This window comes from Papio anubis, chromosome 11 (assembly GCF_008728515.1).
Source record: "Papio anubis isolate 15944 chromosome 11, Panubis1.0, whole genome shotgun sequence".
NCBI lineage: Eukaryota > Metazoa > Chordata > Mammalia > Primates > Cercopithecidae > Papio > Papio anubis.
Window position 1 is genome coordinate 56,220,017 of NC_044986.1, and position 12,239 is coordinate 56,232,255.

The 12,239-nt window shown below is 35.9% G+C and overlaps 1 protein-coding gene across 34 annotated transcripts in view; it reads right to left on the reverse strand.

The window, feature by feature from the left end:
- ANK3 (ankyrin 3) overlaps positions 1-12,239 on the reverse strand; it is a 704,392-nt gene that overhangs the window by 16,075 nt on the left and 676,078 nt on the right. For 24 of the 34 annotated variants that reach the window (XM_031652632.1, XM_031652636.1, XM_031652640.1 and 21 more), the window contains 4 exons: positions 10,593-10,643; positions 8,382-8,468; positions 1,322-1,405; positions 1,131-1,190 (listed from right to left, as the gene is read on the reverse strand). The exons of 7 other annotated variants lie outside the window; for them this stretch is intronic. In XM_031652632.1, coding sequence (XP_031508492.1) covers positions 1,131-1,190; positions 1,322-1,405; positions 8,382-8,468; positions 10,593-10,643 — 282 coding nt within the window. The remainder of the gene's footprint in view (positions 1-1,130; positions 1,191-1,321; positions 1,406-8,381; positions 8,469-10,592; positions 10,644-12,239) is intronic. 3 more of the 34 variants (XM_031652635.1, XM_031652637.1, XM_031652648.1) reach the window with 3 other exon arrangements.

Consider the following 12,239-nt stretch of genomic DNA (forward strand, 5'->3'; position numbering starts at 1 on the left):
GCAAGCTAGAGAGCACTGTCAAAGTGAATACAACATAATCGTACTTGACAATAATTCAGTAGGTTAGTGATAAATCAAAATAATGAGCAGCCTGTCCATTTCCTATAGTAGGCTAAAAGAAATCATCACCACAGCTCACAAGGCGGCAGAATTGTAACCAATCTGTTGCAATGAGACTCAAACTTCTTAGTTAAGTACCAATCCATGGAAATGCTGTTGATCTGAGGGACTATTTTTATTGGAATTGCCAATGACTTCCTCTTACTGTCAGACCAAGGAAGCATCTATTTTCTATAAACAAATCCTCTCTCTTCACTGAGAATCAGGAATACAGCTCCCCAAGAGCAAAGTTGTGGCACACATACTCAGTTTCTACCCTATTTTTAACAGCAAACAAATGAAGCCTTTTCCATTTTCTGATTTGTACTTCTGATAAATTTTCAGTTTACTTTTTCTAATGTAAACATAGTCTATTGAAGTTTCTATTTTTAAATTGAAAAGGGTAGAGATCCGAGAAACAAGTGAAAAATAACCAGAGATGTTTTCTCTGAGAGAAAGGGGTTGATTGGAGGGATTCTTTAACTGGCACATTGGAAATGGGCTGTTATAAACCCAAAGAGGGGAACCCCCTCCTCAGATTAGGATGGAGGAATTCAGATTTCCCACAGAACGTGTTGGAAAGAGAAAATGCATGGATCTGATGTGCAGATCTTGAACTGAGCCTTTTGCCTTTCTAACTTTTAAAGCCTGTGCTGTTGGAGTGCTCTCCGCCCATGTCCCAACAGACACGCAGCTGAAGGCCAAGCCCTGGGTGGGGCTGAGGCACTGCTCTGAGGTTTGGTGGTGAAGGGTTTTATCTTCTTTCTCCCTCAAACTGGCACATTCTGTCCCCTATAAATGACCTTATCTCTGTGAAAATTCTGAAGACAGTTTAAAAAAAAAAAAGTATGTAACAAAGAATGTTAGGAAGAAAAGTATTTTTCTTTGACTCCGATCAAATGCATAAGATGTCAAAAGCAGCAAACACTTCAAGCTGCCACACTGCAGATGCCAGCCTGTTAGCAGCAATTTCTAGGGAGCGCACAAAGCTTTTGTCCTCTACATTCTCTTTGGCAATCCCTCTCCATTACCACATCATCATGTTTTCTCTCTTGTGGGATAACAATTCGTCTTAATACTTTCCGAGTGATCTGTAGGAAGTAATGGTGAAAAGTAGAGATTTTTCTGTTTCAGGAGGTGACACTACAGCACAAAAGTAGCAGAGTTTTTAATGTAGAAAATCTAATTTCCAAGAGAAGTATGAAATCTCAATGATGATTACTTTTCTGGTGATGAGGTTGCCTTCTTCATCGGTAAATTGTTCTTCTGTGACAGATTCACCAGGAATGTTTTTTGCTTCCTCTCCCTAAAGGATGTGGCATAAAGATTAGCAACATACTATGGAGAAATCACACTAATCCAAACACCACACACATGCTCTGGAATTTTAGAGAAAGAAGTTGTAAATTCTACTTGCTACTCCAGTGCAAGGGAAAAGGGCTGACTTCACTGACAGTTATTTAGCAGTCAACAACATTCAAGCATTAAACCTCAAGGATGTATAAGAGTGATGGTTAGCAACAGATTCGAGAAGGAAGAATTTGAAAATACATAATTATAGGATGCAGTTACACACTGTAAACCAAAAGGCTTCATATGTCGAAACAAATTTTAGCCAAGGATTAGAGCTCTGATTAGATCGTCTCCCTTTGAGCACTGTTTTTTCTTCATTAGTTCTACCAAATCTCTAGAGATTTTTGTGGATTGAGTTTAATCTAACTTGAACTAAGATAGTACCTTAGTTTGGGCATGATATTTATCACTCTGGTTTATTTAAAAATTCATTCATTAAAGATAATACATACATTTTTTGAAAGATTATGAGAAAAGTTGAGGGTACAGAGAGAATACTGTTTTAAAGACTGAATCTTTCATAGCTCTTAAAATAAATGAGAATAACTGTGTCTGATACAGTTACATAGTTTATACACTGAAGTATCTTCACTGCTATAGGTAAAAAAATAGATAAAATCAATACCAAGGGAATTTAAGATGATATCTTCTGATCTATACACCCACAATCTATAAGAACATAAAGTTGTTTTGTAATAAAAAAAAAATGAGAACAAAACAATAGTGTTTTAGTCTTTATTCTGTCATTTTAAGTCAGAATTGCCTCTCTACTGGCTGTAATATATGGCAGTCATAGAATGTGCTCACCATTGGCTGGCATTGACAAAATTATCAGAGCCACTATCTTTTACATTCCAGTAGCACAGAGTTAGAATCTGGCTTTCTGGTTTGTTATCTAATTTTGGAGGGGAAACTCTGAGAGGTCTCACTCTGTTTTAAAAATAGAATACATTCTTAACTCTCCAGGGTGGGTGCCTATTTTCCTGTTCATAGACAGCTTGGTGGATTTAGATGGCTCCACAGTATCTCTCCACTAGCTCTATGATTGTATAATAAGACAAACTACTCAGCAAAAGTAGAACCATATCTGCAATACATTACCTTCATTTGTGTTTAACTTAAGATATGTGCCACTTATAGTCTGGGAGAACAAGGATAAAGATCTTAAGGATGGATTCGTATTCCAAGGACCTATTGATCTTTCAGTCAAACTTCTTATTGAAAAGGTGAAATGGATAATGATGCTTGGCAGTGTACAGATGTGGCTTTGTTTTGTTTTAGGGAGAATGGCCAATCACAAAAACAGCTGCCTTCCTGGAAAAGTGAGATTCTAACTCTTTGTGTTACTGGAATGGAAAAGATAGTGGCTCTGATAATTTCATCAATGCCAGCCAATGGTGAGAACATTCTATGATCGCCATATGTCACAATCAGTAGAAAGGCAGTTCTGGTTCAAAATAGCAGAAGACAGACTAGAACACTATTGTTTTGCTAACAAAGTTTTGTTCTCATTTTTTTTTCTTATTACAAAGTGACTTTGTGTTCTTACAGTTTGTGGGTGCATAGTTCATGACAATGGGTGGGACATTTACCTGGTTTTTCCTCACTGTGATATAGGTGGAATGTTTCTTGATCTTGTTTAGTGCATCCCCAATCTTGCTTATGACAAGCTTGAATCAGCACAGTGAGGAGAGGGGAGAAAAACTGGGAAAATGTAGAGGTCTCATGTAAATGCACTAAAATTTGCAACACATTTTTAATGGGAGTGTTATTTGTATTTTCTATGGTTGGTGGTTTCGAATGTTTGGAAAAAACCCAAAATTTTATTTTAAAAGTACAGTCATAAAGACAGCAAAGAAAAGCCAACAAAAAGTAATGAAAGTTTTCCTTATAGCTTAAATATGAATGACAAATATTTTTGAGCTAACTTTTGGAAATGTCCACCACTTTGAGTGATAGACAGTTAAAGAACCCAGCAAAATCACTAAAATGGTATCCTGTTGGGCAACTAATGAATGAATCTTTTTGTGGGAAAAGATGCCAGTTAATTTTCAAATTGTCTGGACAATCTCTGAAAGGAACTATGAAGTAAGCATATGTATAAGCATAGTGAATACATACAAGTGTATTGACTTAGATTAATAGCCTTACAAAAACAAAACCCTACTTATAAATAATAAGCCCAAATGAATAGGGGAATAGATTAGATAGGAGTTGATTAAATAGATAGGAAAGACAGTAGGGAGTCATAAAATATGTTTTTAAAAAATTTACCCATCTTTAATTCTGTCAACTATATTAGAGACCAAATGTTACCTAGGAGAGAGCTCTGAGGCCTCTCTTCCATGGGAGAAAGTAATCTCAATGAGTTTTTAAAGTTCTTGAAAACACTTAGTACTTTTAAGTAAACAAAATTGTCTCCGTGGTCTTGTTGACAACATCATTTCTGGCAACCTCCCTTCCCTTCCCCCGACCATTATAAAGGAAAGTTATAGCACGTATGGTGTTAAATTTTCAGCTCTGGTGACGGCCTTAATGAAAATTAACTGTACTTCCCTCTGGACTCCGGCTAGAAGCACTACATTTTATAACCTCTATTTCTCTTTGAATTTTTGAATAAAATGGAAGAGTGACAATATGAAATGTACCAATCTGCTTTGATGTATACATTAAAACTTGAATTGTCCAAAAATAGGATTGATGTGATATATTTTACAAAAAGCAAGTACTGAGCAGTATCAATAGTATAATCCATTTTTCTGTCTAAGAAACCTACATATTTTACACACATATTTGTATATGTGTGTAAAAACAATCTGAAGCTTGTGAACAGTGGCTACCTCTGGGAAATGGAATGAACGGATAGAACTTACCATACGTTTGAACTGCCTGATTTCAAACGTATGGAGAAACATACATATAAGCTCTTATTTAGAAAACCAGTAAAAATGTTGAAAAATTGAAATAAAAATACAGTTGTACTATATAGTAAAAATTTAGTTCTTTGAATTTTATGAAGCTTCACAATAGTTTGGTTGTGTGTTGGTTTAAAGATTTTTACCTTTGCAGTCACTGGATTTGCTAAGCAAATAAGGTAAACTCAGGACTGGTTGGTAACTTAAATTGCTTCTAAGCATTTGAAACCACTGTGATATTGTCAAATTGTATCATCAGCACATTCATCTAAGTCCCATGACAAATGGGAGATTTTGTTAACTTGACTCATAGGAGTTTGAAAACATTAAATGTAAAAAGTTAAAACTTCATAGAAAAAGAATGGATCCACTTTGAAAGTAAACAGAAAAGTCACTGTCACCTCATTTATTACACAAATGGAATTCTAAGAAGACAGATTTGCCCAGACTTTCAGCAATCCAATCCTTAGCATACATACTGCTTCCTCTGGGAGATACTTCCCAGCCAGAGCTAGCTCTGGGAGGGATGGAACAAACCCAGAATAGTTTTCAGAACTGGGATACTAAGTGCTAGGGGCCTTACTATGGCAAAGTGTTAACTATGTTGGTTCAGTCCACGCTTGGACAGCATCCATGAGGTAGGTCAAATTCCCAGCATTCCAGCCCCATCAAATGGTTCCCAGGAATGACAGCCCAATGCTGCCCTCTTCTGTGCGGCTGAAAAGGTCTGAATGGCCAAATACCTGATTTAGTCTAGCAAAAAGTATTCCTTTTTCATTTGTTCTGGAAGAGAAATACATTTGTTCCTTAGTATCCACAGGGATTGGTTCCAGGACCTCTGCGGATAGAAAAATCTGCAGATGCTCAAGTCCCGGATATAAAATGGTGTAGTATTTGCATATAAACTATACACATTCTCCCATATACTTTAAATCACCTCTAGATAACTTATAATACCTAATATAATGTAAATGCTATGTGAATAATTGTTATACTATGTTGCTTCTTACTTCTATTGTTTATTGTTTTATTTTCTGAAAATTTTAGATCCGAGGTTGGTTGAGTTTGTGCGTGTGGAATGCCCAGATATGGAGGTCCAATTGTATAGTATCGTGGAAAATGCACTTCACTAGAGGGCTAGGGATTAGGTTCTAGTCCCAGAGCTGCTGCTGTCTGGCTGTGTGATTTTGAGTAAATAAATTTATCCATCCTGGCTAACACGGTGAAACCCCGTCTCTAAAAAATATCAAAAAAAAAAAAAAAAAAAAAAAAAAAAAATAGCCGGGCGAGGTGGCGGGCGCCTGTAGTTCCAGCTACTCGGGAGGCTGAGGCAGGAGAATGGCGTGAACCCGGGAGGTGGAGCTTGCAGTGAGCTGAGATCACGCCACTGCACTCCAGCCTGGGCGACAAAGCGAGACTCCGTCTCAAAAAATAAATAAATAAATAAATAAATTTATCTCCAATCTTCAGTTCTGAGATCTTGGAAAGCGAGTAGTTTTAGTCTCAATGACCCGTTTAGGTACTACATTCCCATTTTGTTTTGGACAAGAGATGATTCCCATGTCATATTTACCATATACTATTATAGTCCTTGAGCTCTTTTCCATTAGAAAGATAGCAACGTATGGAATAAAGAGAAGAGGAACAGAAGTGTGACTCTTTGCAATTGCCCCAAAAATTTGAACAGAAAAATAAAGTGTTTTTGTTATACCTATAGCTTCCAATGATGATTATAACTATTTTTTAGCCTTTGTTTTTTCCATCTCATACGAAAGATATCTGTCAAAGCTTGTTTGTGAATGATCCTATTGTTTATACAATGCCTTCCTCAGTTATAAAACCTATTCTCTGATGACTCCACTCAATGTCTCTAAAATTACATTAACTTCAAGAAGTAATGGGGCTGGGTGCGGTGGCTCACACCTGTAATCCCAGCATTTTGGGAGGCCGAGGCAGGCGGATCACGAGGTCAAGAGATCGAGACCCTCCTGGCCAACATGGCGAAACCCCGTCTCTACTAAAAATACAAACATTAGCCAGGCGTGGTGGCGCATGCCTGTAGTCTCAGCTACTTGGGAGGCCGGGGCAGGAGAATTGCTTGAACCCAGGAGGTGGAGGTTGCAGTGAGCCGAAATTACGCCACTGCATTCCAGCCTAGCCACAGAGCGAGACTCCGTCTCAAAGAAAAAAAAGTATTTGGGGAGAATACAGACTACCCTGTTTTATGAAACCTACAACATTATAGTGGATTTTTGTCTTTTAAACCTAAATTCTTAATAAAGATATTAATATGTTATAATCATATTTTAAGCTGAAAAACACAGATAACTTACTTAATAGCTAACTTGCTGGTGCATGTCTAGAATTCTGGGAGACCAAAGGAAACAGCCCTTATTGATTGGAGAGGTTTTTGTTTTTGTCTTCTCAGAGAAAAACTCCTTTATCCCCTGCCTTCCACTTTTTTTGCATGGCTATATTTGTTTTCTTTTGTCCTGGATAGAAGAAAGTCAACTTCTATCATGGGCAGCTATTATAAAGGACTGTGGTAGATTTAGATGTAACATTAGTATGTGATGTGTTAAGCATAAGAGACAAGTTCAAAGCACTATGTGCTTTTTCTAGACGTTTCACTTAAAAATATCATTTCTTGAAGATACTAAGTATGAGAATAGCAAAAACTCAGAAAAACTGAATCAAGCATTCCCCCACCCCATCCCAGAGAACAAATGTGAGGTGACTGATTTTGAGGATTTTATCGATAGCAGATTAAATACTTGCAAATGTGCTAGACAGCAATAAGTAATTTGGCTTGCTTATATATATGGAATTTTCAAAGAAGTGATTCATGGTTTTTAAAGGAACCCTATTGAGCTTCCAACTGATTTGCAGGATAACTCAAAATTTAGACAAGGATTTATTTTCTTCCCTAATGTTTCCAGAGTCTTAGAAAAACTGTATTAGGGCAGATTTGGTGGAGTTTCTTCCTGAAAAGTGAAAAGCAGCAGGATTAAGAAATTTTGGACACCTGTGCCAACTTCTCTGCTTTCTGTTGGGTCTCTTGACACTTTGGGATTGGATATGTTTGATAAATGGTTTTCAATAGATATTCTCTCCCTCTTCCTCTCTAGGGCGGTAACCAAGAAGCCTCAAGTTATTTGAATCATATTCAAAAGGCTGTGCATTGAAAATGGCTTTCTAGTTCTCTGAACTCAATTATTCTAACCCTAAGAAAGATCTAATGACGAAGTAATGAAGACAAGTGGCAGACTGCAAGAAGCATTCTGTGGAATCTTACTATGCAAAAGGTAAGTGCTTCAACAGACCTTTGTGAAGGAAAGAAAGAATATTTATTAATAGCGTTTTCAATTGTGCCGTAATAGGGAGGAATTCTATTTTCCATTTTTTTTAAATTGACTCCTATTCTTAAAAATACAGCTTTTTTTTTTTCTTGTGTGTTAGTAAAGTTAAACACCTATTTCAGATTTTTTTGTTTTACTTGACTTGCATTTTGTCACATATATCCATGCCAGGTTATAACCTCAACTTCTCAGCCACTGATTGCTTATGAAGAACTGGTTTTAATTTAATTCTTAAGGCAGTAGGAATTTGAGACTGAGAAGGAAGCCTTTTAATTCTTTCATTCTTTCTTCTTTATCTTGCCTCATACCTTATTACAGTTTCAAAGGTTTCAATTGAACATTTCATTTGATATTAACTACTGTGTCACCAAGACAGAATCTTTGCTCATTCACATAACACTTCTTCAAGGAAAGCAGGATACAAATGCCAAGAATTCTCAAATAAAACTACAACCACCACATATCAAATACCATGCAACATGTTTTTTTTTTTTTTTTTTTTTTTTTTTTTCGGTTGTTGTTTTTACAAGCTTTCAAGGGTGCAAAAAAATTACACAAAGCCATTTCATTATCAAGCATGCTGAAATTTCAAAACCACAAAGAAGGAGTTTCTAATAGTACAGCAATGCCACATAATGAGCCAGCTACAGGATACCTTTATAATCAAACGCCGGCGAATAACTCGGGTAGTGACTCTCCGTTCTTCCTCTGAGCTTGAATCACTCTCACTGTCTTTCAAGTCCTGATAAATGCATTTTTAGTATAATTTTACCATGACACTTAAAATAAAAGACATTCTGAGAAGGGAAATCAAGAAAGAATTCCATTTACTTGATTTTTTTTTTTTTGCCAACTAAAGAAAATCATGATGTATATTTGTGAGAGTCTTTAAAAAAATTTAAGTGGAAGAAAAATTTTGGCCAAGATTCTAAGTGAAATTACTCTGTGCATGTGTGTGTGTATGTGTACAGGTAAAGATCAAGGTAGTTATAAGTTATTTAAAAATAATTATGGAGACTTTTGGCATCAGAAACTATAATTAATCATTCATATTCCTTTTAAAACTAGTTTAAAATCTATATTCATCTGCCATGAATGTGTATACCTTTGTAATTTGGGCCACATTTCATTTGATCTACAGAAAGAGGCATAATTTGGAGTTTTAGGAAATCTTGGTCAAATTTGACAACCTTATCAAAAGCTATTTTGAACTTTATTAAAAATTAAAGAATCTAGCTGGGCGTGGTGGCTCACACTTGTAATCCCAGCACTTTGGGAGGCTAGGGCAGGTCGATCACTTGAGGTCAGGAGTTCGAGACCAGCCTGGTCAACATGGTGAAACCCTGTCTCTACTAAAATACAAAAACTAGCTGGGCGTGGTGGTGCACGCCTGTAAGCCCAGCTCCTCAGGAGGCTGAGGCAGGAGAATTGCTTCAACCTGGGAGGCGGAGGTTGCAGTGAGCTGAAATTGCATCACTGCAGTCCAGCCTGGGCAATAGGGCAAGACTCCGTCTCAACAACAACAAAAAGTAAAGAATTTTTATTAGCATATCTTAGCACATATATCAAGAGATTAATATCAGCATAATTAGTACCTAACACATAACTGGTACTGAGAAAGAATTTATTCAGATGAATGAAGGAATAAATTTGTAAAAGCTTGAAATCTTTTTTTAAAGAACTGATTTGAAATTAGAATATAAAATAGAATACTTCACAGACAGGAATATAGTTACTGCACAAAATATTAATTTTTAGGCAAGAAAGGTGGGAATCTGGAAAAACTACCAAGGGGAAAATAGTTCATAATTTGAAGGAGAAAATATCTTTAGCTTTCACTTAGATGCCTTGGGGAAGAGTATTTACTGAGTGGTTATATTTCTAAATTTTAATGGTGGAACTATGAAAATAATTCTCATACTTTATCTTTGAAGTTAATTCATTACCTCAAATCTAATAGTCCCAGAGACAGAACTTAATTAACATCTACTGGAAAAATGAATTGCAGTATTTGTTTAAAAAAAGTGGAAACAAAATAAAATTGCTATAGGAGGTACAGGTGTTAGATAAAATGTTAGTTGAATAGATATTAAACTAGGCCATTTTTTTCATCAACAGTAAACTTGACAACTTGACAAGTATTTTAAAATGTGAAACAGTAATATCAGCCTTGACTTTATAGGCAATTCACCTCAACAAACCACCCCACCAAACAATACTGTTTTTAAAAGGAAATCATAGCCACTATGCTTACAAGGAGTAAGAACTTGAACTAAGTTTGCTATTATTATTTTAAAGTTTTCAGTAAAGGACAGTAAATTTAGGAGACTTAGAATGATCTAAGTATTGTGGAAGGAAGCTTTGCAAAGGCTCAAGAAGGCAGAAAGAGGTAAAAGGAATCTGTGTTGATGAAGGAAAAGAATTGTTAGTCAGTATTCTGGGATGAATGGGTTGGATGAGGCAAAAGGGAAAACTGAATGTGAATTGTCTGTACATGGAATCTTAACTTGAGGAAAGGTTTTCACTTGGGTGAATTCAAAAGTAGAACAACATCTATGTTAAAGTAAACACAAACAACAAACCTAGAATTGATTATAGCATAATCCTACAAAAAATCATGTGAGGCCACACCCCCTTACATAAAGAAAAAGTGGCCATTTGGTCATTGTTTCAGTTTCCACTTTTTCCCTGGAATCTCTGCTAACCTTAAAGTGAAAATGGAAGAAGAATCTCAGACTCAGGATTCCTTTTAGTGAATTACTAGGAATTGGTGAAGGGGAAAACAAGGAAACCAAATGGAATTTTCTCAGTACTCCTTTGCCATGGGTCGCTGCATGGAAACAGGTGGAAAATAGCAGAATTTTACCTTATAACAGCAGGCAGTCATCCGTGTAAGAGCCGCACCCGGACTTTTGACCTGATTTTTTAGGGGATAAAAAGGGGTCTGTTTTCTGAGATCATACATCAGATGACCTAGTTGGTTGCTATTATACTACGGTATAGCCACAAATGACACCTCCTAAACATCTTTGGATTTTTTGTGAGGTCAGGTTCACGTCTCCTAAAAGCTTTAATTCCGTTATGGAATTTTTAGGTCATGAAGTCTTTACGCATTAGAAAGGACTTGAAACTAATACCAGAGGTACAAACTCATTTACAAGAAATCTTGAAAATGTTTTCTAATGGCAAATTATTTTCCATTACTGACAAACTCGGCTGAGTTTCCACTCAGGGTTTAAAACGTAATTTTCAGCAGTCTTTATGCCAATGGCCAATATGATTTTCCAGTGGCCCACACTTATGCACATATACTCACACAGCGGTGTTTATATATATGTGTATAGTAATTTGCCTTTAGAACTTTAACAGGCTTTTGCAGAATAAATATTCACAGGAAAAATACCACTATGTTATTGCTTCTCTCTATATTTTGTGGGATCATTTTAAAAGGAAACTTATCCAAAACTCCCACCACTTAAATATACTAAGAGTCAAGTCAAAGACGGAAATCAATATTCAAAAGCACACTTCTCAGGACGGAGTTAAAGAAAGGCCTGAAAAAGACTTAAAAGAGCTTACAACTAAAAAAAAAAAAATTAATAAAAATTTGATGAAGGCAGTTATTAAATGAGCTGGAGATTATTTTAGGATATCATTTAAGCAACTGATTACCACCCCAAATCTTATATCAAAGCAACTAACAGGGAAAAAATAGATGATCTGGAACTATACTTCCTCTTACTCTCCCTTCTAACAAGCCTGAAAATAGTCAAACATTGTCTGCAGAAGGGAAAAGGAAAGGATACGATTACTGATAAGCTGAGAATCAGCTCCTGAGCGATTGAGAGTTTGCTAAAAGTCTTCCTAAACCTCAAATCAATCTTAAACTCATTATTTTAGAGAAGACTTGTTTTTTCCTCCCAAAACACTAAAGTGGGTCTTCAGTGAACTGGGTATGTCTCAGCGAAAACTGTAAGTGCTACTATTAATCTCTGTCTATTGCAGAGTTGATGAAAAGACATAAAAATTGAGAGACTAAAAAGCAGTAAAAAATGTTGGAAACAGAGCTGGTTTTTATTTTCTTATATCCATGTATGAGTCATAATTTCAGTTTAAAAATACTTTTAATGTCTAAATATAGACTAAACCTCAAAGAAAAAAATCTATTAGATGGTACCACAAAAGTAGAAAGAACAAGCAAATCTATCACAGTGAGGATTTAAAGTGATTAGAAACATGTTAAGACAATCATCATCAATTTACGTAAATTATAAAAATTATACTTCCAATTTTAAATTTCTAACTGCTGTCAACTCAGCTCATTTTAGGCTTAAAATTTCATCTCTTTAATTTTTAAAACACTTGTTTAGACAACAGACCATATAGAATAGAACTTAGATGGGTCAGATGCTATAGACTGTTTATGCCAAGGAGCCAGAAAGGATCAGAATGATTATCTTCCTCCCATAAGGAAGAACACGGAGTGGGAGTGGGAGTTAGGAGACCTAAATCC